The sequence below is a fragment of the Acanthaster planci genome, linkage group LG06 (genome assembly GCF_054643075.1).
Source record: "Acanthaster planci isolate LZ-2023a linkage group LG06, COTS_SCS, whole genome shotgun sequence".
Lineage (NCBI taxonomy): Eukaryota > Metazoa > Echinodermata > Asteroidea > Valvatida > Acanthasteridae > Acanthaster > Acanthaster planci.
Window position 1 is genome coordinate 5163134 of NC_141782.1, and position 15845 is coordinate 5178978.

General features: G+C 40.4%; 1 protein-coding gene across 8 annotated transcripts in view; it reads left to right on the forward strand.

Moving 5' to 3' along the window:
- The window catches only part of LOC110989242 (uncharacterized), a 515163-nt gene that overhangs the window by 356148 nt on the left and 143170 nt on the right, over positions 1 to 15845 (forward strand). For 7 of the 8 annotated variants that reach the window (XR_015425756.1, XM_087138535.1, XM_087138530.1 and 4 more), the window contains one exon: positions 5934 to 6064. The exons of the other annotated variant lie outside the window; for it this stretch is intronic. Coding sequence is in view for 6 of the 7 variants with exons in the window: in XM_087138535.1 (XP_086994661.1) it covers positions 5934 to 6064 (131 nt within the window). In the remaining variant the exon portion in view is untranslated. The remainder of the gene's footprint in view (positions 1 to 5933; positions 6065 to 15845) is intronic. 8 annotated transcript variants of the gene reach the window in all.

Consider the following 15845-nt stretch of genomic DNA (forward strand, 5'->3'; position numbering starts at 1 on the left):
ACTGCTTTTTCAGGATCCGGGAAGGTAGATGGATGGTCAAGTTTAGGGATGGGTGGGAGGGCTGACAGATCCTTTTGGATGGATAAATCAGTGGGATTGACATTATTGAGGAGCTCATGGAGACGTTTTGCCCACCACCCAAGAATCCCTGACTTGTCCATAAAGAGGATCCCATTTTTACGTCTAACTGGGTGGACAGACCCTCAGGAGGGCTCGAAAAAAGCTTTAATTGCGTCACAAAAGTGCTGGAAATCATTGCTGTTGGCATAACCCTAACTAGCCACCACTCATCATTTATCCTGCGGGGCTCACATTGCAGTAAAAGATCAGAGAGCTCCTGTCACTCCTCTGTGTCATCAGCAGAAGTGTGGGCTGGCTCCTGGTTTGGCTCGGCAGGGACTCAATGACAACATCGCGTCACACACCTCTGATGACAGGGTCCTTTGTAGCGGAGATGTTGAGCCATCTTCTAGATTTCTGCATCCAGGCAGGACAACAGTTGGAGTTTTAGAGTGGATCGGATGAGTCGGTGGTTAGTCCAGCACTCAGCTCTGTGCATGGCCCTGTTGATAAGAACATCAACGAGGTCCAACTGTCTGGCAGTAATACAGTCGATGAGAAGCCAAATGAGATCTCAGGTGCATCCAGGAAGTCTTGTATAGGTTGCAAAGCTGAAACTTTGTGTTGGTGATGACTAGACTGAGTCCCAAACAAAGGGTAAGGTGCAAATGGTGGCCCACAGGGAGTATTAGAAATGGTCCTCCCATGGGAAAACAGAGCAGACAATATTTACACTACCTTTTTTAGGTGAGTAATGTGGATCCTAAAGAGGGAAACTCAGTCCCCATGGGAGCTATAGTGGGAATAACTGCTGCTCACGCCCCCAATTTTCAATGACAATCTACCCATTGCCATGTACATGTATAGAAAATGACTAGTGGCTTCGAGCCAAATCCAGGGCTTGAAGGATAGCGGGAAAGATGATGAGCCAGCACAGAGTATGTGTATTAAAAGAAGTTTTAACATGAGAGGGGGGTACACCAACTCCTGCCCACTGTCTTGACTACCTCGCGAGGACTCATGTGGCATGAAGAGGACAACAGCATTCAATCCTGGAAACCACATCAACAGACTATGGAATTGCATGCAGAGCATTCAACTCTGTCCAACCAAACCACAGCAGTGAACATCACATGCCACTGACCTGGATGGGTGTACACATGTATTCATTCATGATACATGTGCTGTGAGGAAACCTCTCCAAGATCCTTATTATGGCCCTTGCCATGTTCTCATGTGTACAGCAAAATTCTGTACATTTGACATCAAAGGGGACTGAAAGTTTACGCCACCATCAATAAGTTCTGGTCATTCATTTCACTCAAGATCTAGGAGGGAGCTGATGTATTCAGGGCAAATTCTGTTCCTTCATTTTACAAGACATGCAGCAGCTGCATTGTTTGTACTGGGGTGGTAGTTTTACTGATGATGTAATTGGTGCTCCAAGCAAGTTGAACTTCAAGCAATTATTTAAACTGCCTAATGTCTTCAATAACACATTTACATTTCTGTTCACAAAAGAATTTTTCTGCAGGAAGAAATGAATAGAATCATTAACTTGTGGAGATCATATAAATTAAGTGTACTCTTTTTATTACACAGTTGTATGCATACACAGGATTTACTTGGACTATAATGTTATCATTGTGGCTAAGGGAGCTTGTCCAAAAAGTTGAACCGCATTTTGAACGCAGACAGTGCTGTTTTCACGCGTCGGTAGAAACCAGCCGACTGTCCACTGCCTGTGCCAACTTACCATATCAAAGGAACTCGCTAACAAAGTCCCCTATTGTTATTTAAATTTTACATGGGGTGCAGCTAGCAGAATTCGACCGCGGTGGCTGTGGTCGGTTCCACAGACTCTTTGGCGAGCCGCGGCCACCGCGTCTATTTTAATTTATTGGAATCCAGTCTTCTAGCCCTTAATTCTTGCAAAAGAGTCATGTTCAGCAACCTCAAGGTCGTCATCCTAGAGCAACTTTGAGAAGTGCTTCAAGTGAGTTTTTAGACTCAACAGTCTCCAGAATATGTAAATGTCAGAGTGGTGAATAAAGCGGGTATTTTTTGTCTCGGACATTTCTGTTTTAATAGATGTATACCTACATGGTCAGTTGGCCGTTGCATATATTTTGGTGCAGGGAAAGAGGAAAGAGCAAATTTAATATACGCCCATAAAAGTGTAAAGGCTGGTCCATACTTCAGGCGAATGAGAAAATGAAGCGAATACGATGTCATGAAATATCTGTAGCGATCTTTCGCCAGAAGTGAGTTCGACTATTGCGAATTCTGACCTCTAAATTGTGCATACGTGTTTCCTTTCCTGCTGAATATGAACTGACCCATTTTCAATGAATGTTTGCGAATCGCGGTGGTAAAAACGCATGCGTAGTGCGTCACACTGGTTCCCAACAGGCAAAGAAGGTATGAGAAAAATGTATCAACCAGTCAATGTAAAGTTCCTGCCAAAAAGATCACGAGTGTTCCACTACATGTACATCGTATATGACTGCAGCTCTACAGTCAAAAAAACACTGCCATCACAAATTTTTCTGCAGGTTCATTCACAAAAAGTAATCTCATGTCTATATTTGTGTTTTCCGTGTTCATGTATGTACTGCTGTTATAACAAATGAGCGTGTTTCCACAGAATTTCCGGCCACAGCACAAGACTAATCGCCCGCCCCTCCAGATGCGTCACACACTCTTAAAACACAATACACAGACAACGTTTGCCAGTTTCCTATAGTCGTGACTAATGTAAAGCACGATTAAAAAATAAATAACTGTTTACATTGATTACACAAACGTCGAATAAAAATTTCCTTCCCAATTCCGATAAAAATACGGCCAAATAGGTTCACTCCACTACTCTCACATCTAAAGAACCCAACTAATCGCCTAACGCTGAATTATTCATGTTGCTACAAAAAGGTCTAGCGTACCCACCAATGAGACTGTGCATTTTCATGACGTTCATTTTGCAAGACACAGCTATCCAATCATAATGTATGTATTCCGTCATGACATCATGTTTCTTCAGTGACCATCTCGCATGCGGGCGGCCATGCCACATGGTGGGCAAGTGAACTCGGATTATTGATAAATCGTGTCAAGCAGCTCATGTCCAAAATGATAAGACAGACGGAAAATAAATGAAAATGTCTCTTTATGACACAATTTGTGTTGGAAAGACTACTTACATTTATGGGGGCTCCAGTTGATGAGTCTTCACATTCTTGCAGGTACACACAGGCCTACATGTGCATGCCGTTTAGCTTTCATCCTCATTCATGGCGATTGACAGCCTTTTAGAATCCCTGGATGGATTCGTTTATATGTATTTTTTTTTATCTCATTAACACTGCACTGACATTAACACTTTTCATATGACAGTGAATTTTATTATTCTAAACACATCGCAATATATTTAATTAGTCGGTGTTTTCACAAAGTGACAAAAACCCGCCAGCGGAAAATTGAAAATATTTCGATCTCGAGTTTTTCATTTTACTTCCTTTAATGTAAAGTACAAATTAGCAGAGTTTCAAAGCAAAATGTTGTTTAATTTCTTAGCAACTGGAAACAAATAACTACAAAAAGCTTAGCCTCTGTGTGTCTCTATTTTCACGAAGTGACAAAAAGTCACATCGTTTAATCCTTGCACGAGTCTACATGTAGGTGCACACATGCGTGCCAACGATGCTGTACATGAACACCTGCACACATGTTGAAATACAGGATAGTTCTCTCCATGTGTGATTCGATGTTGTGCCGAGTAAAATATATATTTTCGGGCATTGTGCGGATCACCTTTGTAGCATATACAGAGTCTGCTTTTTTGTGACAGTCTGAAAAGAATTCACCCCGTTTATGTCCCCCGATGCTTCACTTGATCCCCATAGACTTTGCATGCATTTAGTTTGTGTCTTCATGCATGCCCAATAGTGACATAATGGTCGTCGGCTTGAAAAATTATTCTAGCAGACGCCGTATATTGGTGGTCACCCAAGTGAGGGATTTGTACTGCCACTCCCCTTGAAGACCTAGTGTGTGAATAAATTGCCAAGAGTCTATCAAATGGTGATATTTGATAGCTTCTGGTAAGAAAGACCGCGAACAAATAATCAAAGAAATTGGAAAATAACACTTTTACAACAAAGTATAATTATGAAAAGTTATCATTTTTTTACCTAGTTTTGTGGCTAATTTTCACAATTTTGCCGAGTTTACCTTCAAATAACTTTGATGCCATGTGAAAGACTAGTAACTCTTATGTACAAAAAAGGTTATTACTTCTAGGAAGAAAAGCGTTTTTAGAAATTCACTTCATTTTTCATTGGGACCCATTTTCGTCATTTTCCATATTTTTCACCTTACTTATTGCCTAATTTTCACACCTTTTTTCAAATTCCTCTAAGATCATCGGTGATACTGTCTGGTAAGACTGATAAATTTTTCGTATCTGTCAGCTCTTTTTTTCAAGATCGAAAGCCATTTGTCTGAAATGCAGTTCGTTTTGATGTGGATTCAAATTTCCGTACTGAGTTTGGCAGCGGTCAAAAATTGAGATGTCCGGATTTTGTGCATGGTTCACACGTACCCCTCCACCCACCTGGATACGAGTGCGTTCGGGTACGAGTTGACTTTTACTGCATTGCACTAATATGTCAATCACCTCAAATTGCCCGACTAAAAGGCATGAGCAAAAACTTTCCGTTTTCATCCATATGGATTCCTGCTTGCATGATATTTTCTCATTAGGGCATTCATAACATTCCTCACTATTCACAAGTAGAGAAATGTCAGGGAAAACTCGACAAAACTGAAAAAAATCCCCTCTTAAATGTTGGCTTCACTTCCAACTTCTGACTCTGTTACTTTGGAGGTATGGAAGAAAGACGGGCAAAAATTTGGCAGAAAAAGGATTTTTATCATGTGTAAGTTGTCAAAAGGGACTTTGCGTGTTTAAATATTAATTGGTATGGAAATGAGGGGCAAACAACTTTTTCTGAGCTTGATGTTGATCGATTACTTTTGGGGTCCACCTGTCCGAGTCAAGAGCTATTTTACTGGCTTCTGGCTGTAGTGGGATTCAGTACACATGCGCACAACCTTCGTGAGGGGCGTGAACATATGTGGCTTTGAATTGCAGATACGGCGCGCACTTTACACATTCTGAGAATAATCAGTAGATATACATGAACATGTTCATGTACACCAAGCGTCTGTCTGTGCTCCACGCTGTTCGGGTTCGGGTTGACCGTGGTCACTGCGGCAGGCATGCATAATTCAAGAGCATCAGCATAATAATTGCGTTCATCCTGGAGCTGCCTCATTAAATGTTCTTTGCATGAGTGAGCTTCAATGCAGTCGCCGCAGTTCCTAGCAACTGGGCTTAACCGCGGTGACCGTGTGCTGTTAAACCGTGGTGACCTTTTGGATAAGCTCCCTAAGTGTCCAGATTAGCTTTCAGCAAAATGAAATGATTGCTTCCTTGGTTTGATATTTGTGTCCAGGAAATTTGAATAAAATGACCACATTCTATTCATCATGTTTCATTTTAAGAGGTTTTTGTAGTAGGTGACGTGATCTTGTTATTAGACAATGCTTAGGACACTTTAATTCTCTGACTGGGATTTTCACATGGGGACAGTCAAACTTCAGTGTTAGTGCTCAAGCTCAAGGTATGTCACAAATCAGTTCTTGTCAATCATTTGTCCTTGAGTGAGCTTTTTCTCTGGATGACAGTCTACATTTAAGCTTTCTGGCAATTTGTAGAGGCAGCAGACACTTCTTGGGATTTACTGTTAAATGAGAAAAAAGGGCAATTTGTAATTCATGGAAGTTGATGCATGTGTTTGCTTTGTTTGTAGGTAAATGAAGAGCACATTCGAGAACAAGAGATGTTAATACCATTTCCAGTAGAATTACAGAGTTCTGAGCAGAGATCCACATTGCCACAAGATGTCATGATGCTCCTTCATGCAGCACAGTCTATCTCAAGGTAATTTATTTAACCTTGTATGCAATTATATTGAATATTATATCTGTTGTTTTTACTTTTACAAAATTGTGTCCTAATGTTTGGGGGACAGGTACTTTGGATTCTAGAGTTGGGAGAGACTGGAATCTGTGAAATTACTCCCATGCCAGCAACTGTGATTTACTGACTGTGATTTATTCTAAAAAAAGGATGGCAGGAGATAGACTGTGCTAAAACGTGTTGTTCACTCAGCAGTGCACACTGCCAAGCATGGCAATTGAAAAGTTTGCAACAGTCACTCGACAATATCAATACCAATCATCTATATCAATAAACTACACGCAATCTGTATCTCAAGTGCAGCAACACATTAGTTACCCACAGTACTTTAGAAACAGAGTGTAATATTTTGGTTGCCTCTGGAAACAGTACAAACAATCTCTTTGGCTGCCACTCCTGTTACTATCGCAGCATACCTTAGTCTGCCACTTGCCTCCAAAGAATAAACACTAAGAAGGGTGGTTATGCTGTAAGCGATAAAAACCACTCTGACCAAGCTCCAACCCAGGCTAGCACCTGCTCCCTTCCCTATTAACAGTCCACTGGTCACACTATCCCACCCCCCCAATAAGGGAGTCACCACATGTCTAAGGCATATCCACCCAGGCACTGCTGGGGGAGGGGGGGGGCTGGAGGGAGTCCAAGAGCCAAGTGCTAACGGCTGTCTGTGAGCCACTTCCATTTTAAAAAAAGGGTGTATGTAATAGTAAAAAAGGAAAAATTATGTCCACAATTACATTCCCATGTTGTACGATATCTGCAATGATTACATATATGTTTCTTTCTCGTAAAAATAAGCACTTAAGTTGTTTATCTAGATGTAGATGGTATAGATGTAGATGGCATCAGAAACGAAATTATACTTTGGTTCCGTAACAGTGCATTCTATCCCACAAACGAGCCTGTGTAATGAATGTGCTTACCGTTTGTTTGCCTCTTTTGTGACTCCCCTAAAATCCATGAACAGAAAGGATTTTTTTTGTAAAATTGCTTATTAATGTTTCATTTTATTTCTTAGATATGTCACCAAAGGGTTGTTCTTTTGTCTGTAGAAATCCCTTGGTTCAACATGACTGTTTTTTGACCAACTTTTTTAATATGTTGAAAAATGTAATGGTTTTGCTATAAAAAAAATTCCGTTGCATTGTAGTAGGATGCACAGGATGATGCAACACTCACCCATAGCCTGTAACACAATACTAAATACGGAATGCTGGAAACCAGACAAATGCCATGTGGTTGATAATTTTCATGCACAGTGTAACCTGCCATACCCTCACCTTTAGGGCCTGGTGGCCACACAGCATGTGTAGTATCAGTGGCAGGGTCACACACATAGGGTTGCAACCCAGAGATGTGTGCGTGCATGTCTTCATGTACAAATAAGATACATCGTAACGTTGGTGGCGCTAAGCAGAGCATGTGCAACAACTAACAATAAAACAATAAAAACTCAACTCACAAAACCCAACAAAATCCAAACTTTTACCCGGACCAGAGCACCACTCCATCGAGGGTCACTCCACTTCCAAGAAGGGGATCTCACTGTCTGCTGTAAGCACAGGTGTTAACCACTTCGTGCTAGGGCATTTTTCAACGTTGATGATGCTGGGCCGGCATGACTGTCATTTTTTCCATTTTCAAAATCCTTCAACAATTCATCATTCCATTTAACAGTCGTTTATAGCCGCACGGAGTAATCTTTAGGCACTACTGTAAGTTGACAGGTGACCTTCATTGACGCCCAAATATTTCAGCCAGGCCTGCAGCCTTGTAAACAGAGTCCAGATTGTGCGGTGTTATACAACTGTCTTTTGTTCACGAACCTGGCTCAGTGCACTGCTGACCTCTTTTCAACAGGGACCAGATTAGCGTGCAGCGGTGCTGTGTGGCTCATCGCTGCGGCGGTTTTGTCCCCAGTGGTAATCCACTTGCTCTCAATGCCCCAAACCCTGGTATACGGTTTCAAAACAACGCTGGATTATCCCCACTTTTGAGAGTGAAAAATGTTGATAATGCCCAGCAGCCTGGTCTTTTGTTCAGAGTACGGTCTTTTGTTACAGGGCCCTGTTTCCTTTGTCCGAGTTCGGAGACCCCGGCCACACATATAAACCATACGGCTCCAATTTCGGAGTCCCCGGCAGGTAGTGGTTAATGGTGCAAGCCGAAAACCAAGTTGAAAATCCAACAGCAAAAAAGCAAAAAGTGCTTGGGTTCTAATAGAACTAGTTTAAATGGGGACCCCTTTTACATTGTCCAACTCTATTGGTGTCCTTGCCAATATGTGGAATAGCTTTAATGTCCACTAGTGTTCTTTAGTGTCGTCAGTACAGTAAATGCTCTGGAGCTTTCCTGCAGGTAGATCTCGTGGATCTCGGCCTCATCACAGGTTCCAGCATGGCCGGGGGAGTTCACACATACTAGTTCTGATGTCACCAACTCTGCTGAGGGCTGTACACTCGTCTCTGCATCTACTCGCCTGAGAGGTGGGGTTGCAAGACGTCTTCAGGGGACTGGAGGCTGCTGAGCTGATGTAACCCCATTCCAAAAGAGGTCTTGGGTTATAATTTCAAATTTTATTTGTTTATGACTATGTTTTCTTTTGCATACTTAAATTGTTCTTTCCTGAGCTTTTGACTTTTCAACTGGTAAGCGGTGTTCCAGTGTTGAACTTTTGATCTATTAAATAAGTATTCCTTTTTTTCAAATAACTTGCTGTGTCATCAGTTTATCTTTATGTTCCTGTTTTCCTACAAGATCACATGATGCTCTTTGTATCCACTGCCTTTAATCTCTGACTAGTACACCAGTGTGTACACTCCCAGTAAATTTTACAGGAGATCATTGGGATGTTGGGACACTTTATCCCTAGTTGTAGTTCACACCTTACCTCAGCTGTGAAAGCCATAAACTCCTGCTAAGTCCTCATCTGCCTAGATACTGAATGACGAATCAGTATTGGAATCGTGTGACATTTTTTAAGTTGTCCAATGGGAGCGTAAGCTAGTCATGTGGGTGGCAAGGGCATGTTCTGGGTGGTAGTTTGCCCCAGAGTTTTGGCAAGCTTGGCATTCCAAACTTTACCATCATGCTGACTACATGCTTGCTGAATTTTGTCTGCGCTCTGCACTATTTTTATTTGGACCCGAGGACCTAAAAATCCAAGTCTTCCCCTTATGTTCATGAGTGTTGGCTCTCTGAGTTGCTGAACTGCATATTCTTAAAGAGGGTCTGGAGGGGAGTATCTACAGTCTGCCTGAAGAGTTGTCCCCAGCTATCCCGGTCACCGAGCTATTGTGACTTGCAAACACAGCACAAGTACACCAAGGCATCTGTGGCATTAATCACTAGCATCAATCTTGAAAGATCTGCAAGTATTCCTTTGCATTATATTTCTTCTGCTAAACTTTTGCTCTTCACTTTTGTCAACTGGCCACTCAACATGACGGACTCCTGTTCTCCCACCTTGGAATGACTCGTCACAACTCATCTCTACATCCTTGAGTTCAAAGTGTACTCTAACTTAGGAGTCATCTCAAATCTCGTCCGGGACAAGTTGCGGTAAAACTGTAGGGAGAGTGAATCCTTTCCCCACAATTTTCCCGCAAGTAGCTGTGCATTTATTGAGGGGAAGTTATGGAATTTTGCATTAATAGATCACTTACTGTGAAGGTCAGTTTACATTACCAGTGGGCTTGTAATAGGTGGTCAGTATTTTAAGTGGTTTGCAGTTTCCAGAGACTGACCTTGGGTCATTCAACAAATTATGACTTTCTCTGTGGTCATGTGTTCAGTGTTGAAGACTGAATCAGATCCTTGTTTGGAAAAAAATAGACTTTGTCAGTCCCTCTGCTTAGTTTGCTTCATTTGCTCGTTAAATGTAAAAGTTGTGTTACCTCTGCCCCTTGTTATACATGTTCCTCCATATCCAATCACTTCTGAATTCAAAACTGGGAGTGTTTACTTTAATATTTTTAAAGGTTCCTCAGCCAGAATTGTCTAATCATGATTGTAATAACAGATTTGCAGTATTTCACATCAAGAGACAATAAAATGCAAAGCAACAATATGCTTAACTTTCCATATATTAAACCATGATTTATTTGTCTAATAAAAAAGATATTACAGCAAGATTTGTTGAAATATGGGGCCTGTATATTATTTCTTCTTGTTAATGTCTTTATTATTATTATTATTTCTTATTTATACTGGGTCACTTGTTCAGTTCATTAAAAAAAAATGTTCTCCTATGAGTCCCAGTAAACAATCATAAGACAAGAGAAAAAGAGAATTAAAATTGAACCAGGTAAAACTACGTATCTATAGATAAAAAATACTAAGAATAGTTGAAATAATATGAGTAAAGAAAGCTAAGAATATAAAGTAAGCAGAGTATCAATTATAAATTTACAATAAAACATTCCAGGTAGGTGATTTTTAAAAATACCTAAACTTGTTTGGATGGGATGCTTTAATGCCACAAACAGTTTGTTCCAAGCCTAAAATAGTGCCTTGCAGAACTCCAAATTGAACAAATTGTGTATCAGAAGTGACATCTCAAATTTTTGTGACCTGTTTACTCAGAGAAAGGTAGGAGGTGAACCAATGAAGTTCCACTCCATCCACTCCCATAGATAGCATTTTTAAAAAGTAAAATAGAATGATTGACCGTGTCGAAAGCTTTACACAGATACATAAAAAACAGCTCAGTTAACATGCCAGAATCAAAAGCTTTTAACAAAAAATCAGAAGCATCGATTAATGTAGTGGTAGTTGAGCAGCAAGGTCTAAAACCAGTCTGTTGCAAGGCTAAACCGTTATTGTCAATTAAGAAATGAAAAAGCTGGTTGTAAACTACATGTTCAAAGATCTTCCTGACAACTGAGATAACAGAAATTGGTCGATAATTGTTGCAATCCAACGTACTATCACCTTTATGAATGTGTGTTACTTTGGCCAGTTTCCAGTCACCCGGGACCACTCCACTTGACAACCTTAATTGAAAAATGTAAGCCAAAGGTTCAGCTAAAACTGTTGCCCCATCTTTCAACAAGCGGCCATTGATACCATCCGAACCATAAGCTTTTCCAGTAGGGGTTTTTTGCAATAACTTAAGCACTTCATATGTTGATGCTCTGCTAAAAGCAAAACCGTTGATCAATCGTATTATGACTATCAACAGTGAAATCACATCCCGATTTCAACAAGTTTTCCTGAGCTGTTCCCACATCAACAAAGTGTTTATTAAAACGGTTAGCCAAGTCAATTTTCTGTTGCCAGTTTTCACTTAACAAAATTCAATATAGATTTAGTACCTGGCAACACCTCTTTAATTGCAGACCACATTTTTTTGGCATTCTGCATATTTCCAAAATAGTCTCTCTTTAATTTATCACCCAATTTATTGAGCCTGTTACGGAGTACATTGGCATGCCTAAAGTGGACCTTATTGCCGGTTTTATTGGCGATATGCTTAGCTTTCATCGATATTCGCCTCAGCTTGAGATAATCACAATTTATCCAATCAGTTTTCTTGACTCGAACTTTCAGAGTTTTACAGGGCAATGTATGTCACCAATATTCAATATCATGTTTTTTAAAAACATTCCAAGCCATGTTAGGACCATCGGCAAATTCAACAAGCACCAGGGTAAATTGGCAAGATCTTGTCCAAAAAGATTACCATTAAAGTTCCTCAATGAACGAGTACGAATAAATTTGTGCCGGGTTGGACCCTTAACAGACTTTCTCACAGCGTAATTTAAATGATCACTTATATTTACATCGCAAACTCTGCATTTAGAGTACATGTTAGGATCATTTGTCCAGATGTGGTCAATACATGATGAGTTCTGCTAAGTTATTCTGGTGGGAACATTAATTAACTGACTCATTTGAAAATTTATTCAACCTTATACATTGGTTAGATGTGTAGACAAGTAATCAACATTGAAGTCACCAAGACAAGATATTTCAACTATGTTTTGAGAGGCATACAAGCCCATGACACCATCAAGAGTAACAGAAAAATTCTCCAAAATATTTCATCACTCGGAGGTCGCTATACAAAACTTACAACCAAGGCCTAGTCATAGGCAACTGTATTTCAAACCACAATGACTCGATCCTATCCATATTTTCAATCACAATGATTTTATGTTGCACACATTCCTTAATATAGACGTCTACACCACCCCCAAAATGGTTTGCGATCTTTTCTGTGTGATACATAACCCAGTATTTCAAGTTTGTTGTTAGAAATGGAATAATTTGACCATGTTTCAACGAATCCAATAATGTGTGCCTGTGTTTCTTCAGCCATTGATTGTAATTCTCCTAATTTAGGGAAAATAGAACGTACATTTAAACACATCATTTTAATTCCTTTGATTGCTTTTAAGTGTCCAAGGCCCATACAAATCTGAGTTCCAGTGTTCAGAGTCAAGTTCATGGCTGACCGTTTTTTGATGATAGGAACTGGTATCATGGTCATGGCATGGAACATGGCAAAATGTCTATTGGATTGATTCCACTGCAGTCCGAATTATATACAGGTATCCTAGACTGAGATGCCAGTCGTCTCCCTCCTGTATGGCCACGTCGTCACTTATTGATCCCCATGGCTTTAAATCTGTCAAAATCAGATTTATTCAAGAACTTGCCTTTCTTCTTGAGTTCATTAAGTTCAACTCGTGTATATGTTATACAAGACTGGCCTGGTTGTAGATGACTTTCAAAACCGTCACTCCTTGTTTCCAAACCAGAGTTTATCGATTTCAGGCATTTACAGGATCAATCGGCTTCAGAGTATACTTGCAGATGTTGTGGGCCAGGGTCCGCGTGTACATCATTATATACAGTTATGTCTATTGGTGGATCATGCCTGGGGATGAGAAAACATATATATTCAAGTTTTAACCACTTCCCTGTAGGGATCATGGTGTAGTTAAATCTGCATGGGCTCAATCGTCTCATCCTGACATTATTTTCAGCTCTCGGGAGCTCTTGCAAATGTGATAACAAAAGTTGATGAACCCGGATGAAGGCTGTTAGCTCCTGAAGCAATCACCAAGAGTAGAAATAAAACAACTACTCGTGTAGCACAAACATATGATGCAGTTCTGTAGGCCGTCGTGTTGGTTTCACTGTAGTTTTGTGCAGTAACATTGCCATATTAAATACAAATAAATTTGTGTTTGCCTGAAGTAAGACCATAGCTTTCCTACCGGAGACAAAAACCCGAAGAAGCTTTATATTTTATGAAAGGGTTGATGTATATTTATTCCAAATGATACAGATAGAGAAGTTTTAAAAAGCTCTTTGTAAGGAGTGCAGTCCTTTGCTTGTGGCTCTTCTGTCATCAAAACCGTACAGGTGTCCTTGAGTGCCCTGCCTGGCCAAAACCGTAGGGGGGAGTGTATACAAATACTGATAGCTTCATTCCGGGAAGATTGTGAGGAAGTTTTTCAGAAGCCTTCAACATTCCACCGCAACACTTTTCCGCAGTTTATCCTCAACTTTTCCCAGACAAGATTTGAGATTACTCCTTAACAGGATCCTGTATTTTCTTTGAATCTCCTATTTCAATTTATGGCCGTCTGAATTGGTGTTCTCTGGATTCACTTTATATTTCTCATATTGATTGGCTTGTTTATTCCCTCCAATAAAGCAAAATCTCTTTTGTGCGTAAATCCTGAATTGTGTGAGGTCAATATTTGTTTTTAAAGGAAATTAAATGAATACGAAATTTGGTTCCTGCTATTTTGAAATGTGAACCACGGGTTACACTGGTGATGGTGGGGAAATGGTATCAGCGCTGAGCTGTATGAGTGGATCTCAAATTCTCACTGGTGGGACAGGCGGCAACTTGTGCCCAGTTGGTGTACTGACCGTCGGTATGAGCCAATTGTGGGCGCAGAAGACTGGAGCATCTGGGTTCAGGTTGCTGGAGGGGATTGGACCATCTGTTTCCTTGGTTACATCAGGTGAAGAGAGAAGGGATGGTTCTGGGGAAGACTTGAACCTGCACAAAGTCAGTGCATTACGATGAAGAACCTTGTGCTTCTTGGTCTGCTCCTGCTCCACCTCGTAGATAGGAATGACTGGATGAGGTTGCCGGACAACAACATAAGGAACAGACTCCCATCGGTTACTCATCTTACACTGCCCTCTCAGACCACTGTTGCAAACAAGGACACATTCTCCGGGTAGAGGGGGTAGATCTTTCACCATGTTATCTTCTGGTTGTCTGCTGCTGACTCCAGTGACTTCTTAGCAATCTCAGGACTTGCTGTCCTGCTTCGAACTTTTTAACACTGCGCTGGCCTACCTTGGGGCAAGTCCACACATTTAACCAAATTATTGCATAACTTGAAAGTGACAAAAGGCAATCTTCCCTCACTAACATGACCTTTTGTTGTCACTTTCAACCAGGACAAGCATACCAGAGGACAACTTCATTCACTGGTTTATCCAAAGTGCTACAACTGAGTTCGGATGCCCCATTTTCAAGACATTGTGTTCAGTCATGCACTACAGGAGGGATACCATCAAGGTATCATTACTGGGACACCCTGCATAAAATGTAATATTCTTCACTTTAATACCCTAATAACAGTCAAGAAATTATGTCATTCATTTGTTCAGTTGTAAACCTGTTTATTCGAGGCAAAGTCACCTGTCACAAAATTTGTACCTTTGGGCCATTTGGCTTCCCACCAAATACAACCCCAAAAAATGACAGAATTTTTAAAGGAGCATAAAGACTGAGCCCAATTTTGCAAATAATCCTTTACTTGCAGCTGTATTTTTTTAGTGCGTCTGTTTGCCACCTACCCAGTTTCCCTAATCTGAGTGCCTGAGTATCCCTGAGCAACTGCATGGCACGCTGTCCCCATGTGGAAGCTGTCACCTGTATGAATTGTTCCTTGTCACTGAACAAAATCAATGTTGGCGAAGAGTGCTAGCAAATTCTCTCCAACTTATGGGTTGTTTGTTAGGCCACCATATCATGACTGACCCTCCGCCTTTTAAGGGTCCATTTTCCAGGTAGCTCAATAAAACTTTAACTAGGCAATATGCATCAACCTATCTTTGAATATCTATGCAATCATGCCTTCCTTGTTAGTATTTGTTAGTTATTTTGTTAGTTTTTTAGCTCACTGATGGTACTTCAGTGTTCTGCCTGTGCAAAATGATGTCATTTAGCTGTTTCGGCGTTTTGGTGAAACTTTTTTTTTTTGGAAGAATTTTGTTCTTTTCGTTTTTTCAGACTCTTTCTTGTAGGGTTTGTACACATTTTCTTCCACTAGTCATCTTTTTATGTATTTTATAGTAGTAGTTTTATATATTTGATTGACTTCAAATGTAGCAGATCTTCAGAAAATGATCCAAGGATGGTCCTAGAAGAAACTTGTCATGATGACGTCATCACAGGATTTATTATTGAATTTTGAATATTTAAGTTTCCCCATAGGTTTTGTACAGTTTTTCAACAGCCAGACTCCCACACTGTTCTTGACCTGTTTCGGTGGATGTTAGGTCAAAATTCTTAGCACAACAATTAGAGAGATTTTATGAAAAACAAATGATGACATCATCAGGTGATTTATTGTTGAATTTTGAATATTTATTTTTTCTTCATAGGTTAAGGTTTTGTACACGTTTTTCTCAAGTCAAAGACTGGTGCATTCATACATCTGAATGACTTTGTATTGAGAGCATAGGTAGTCCAACAACCTGT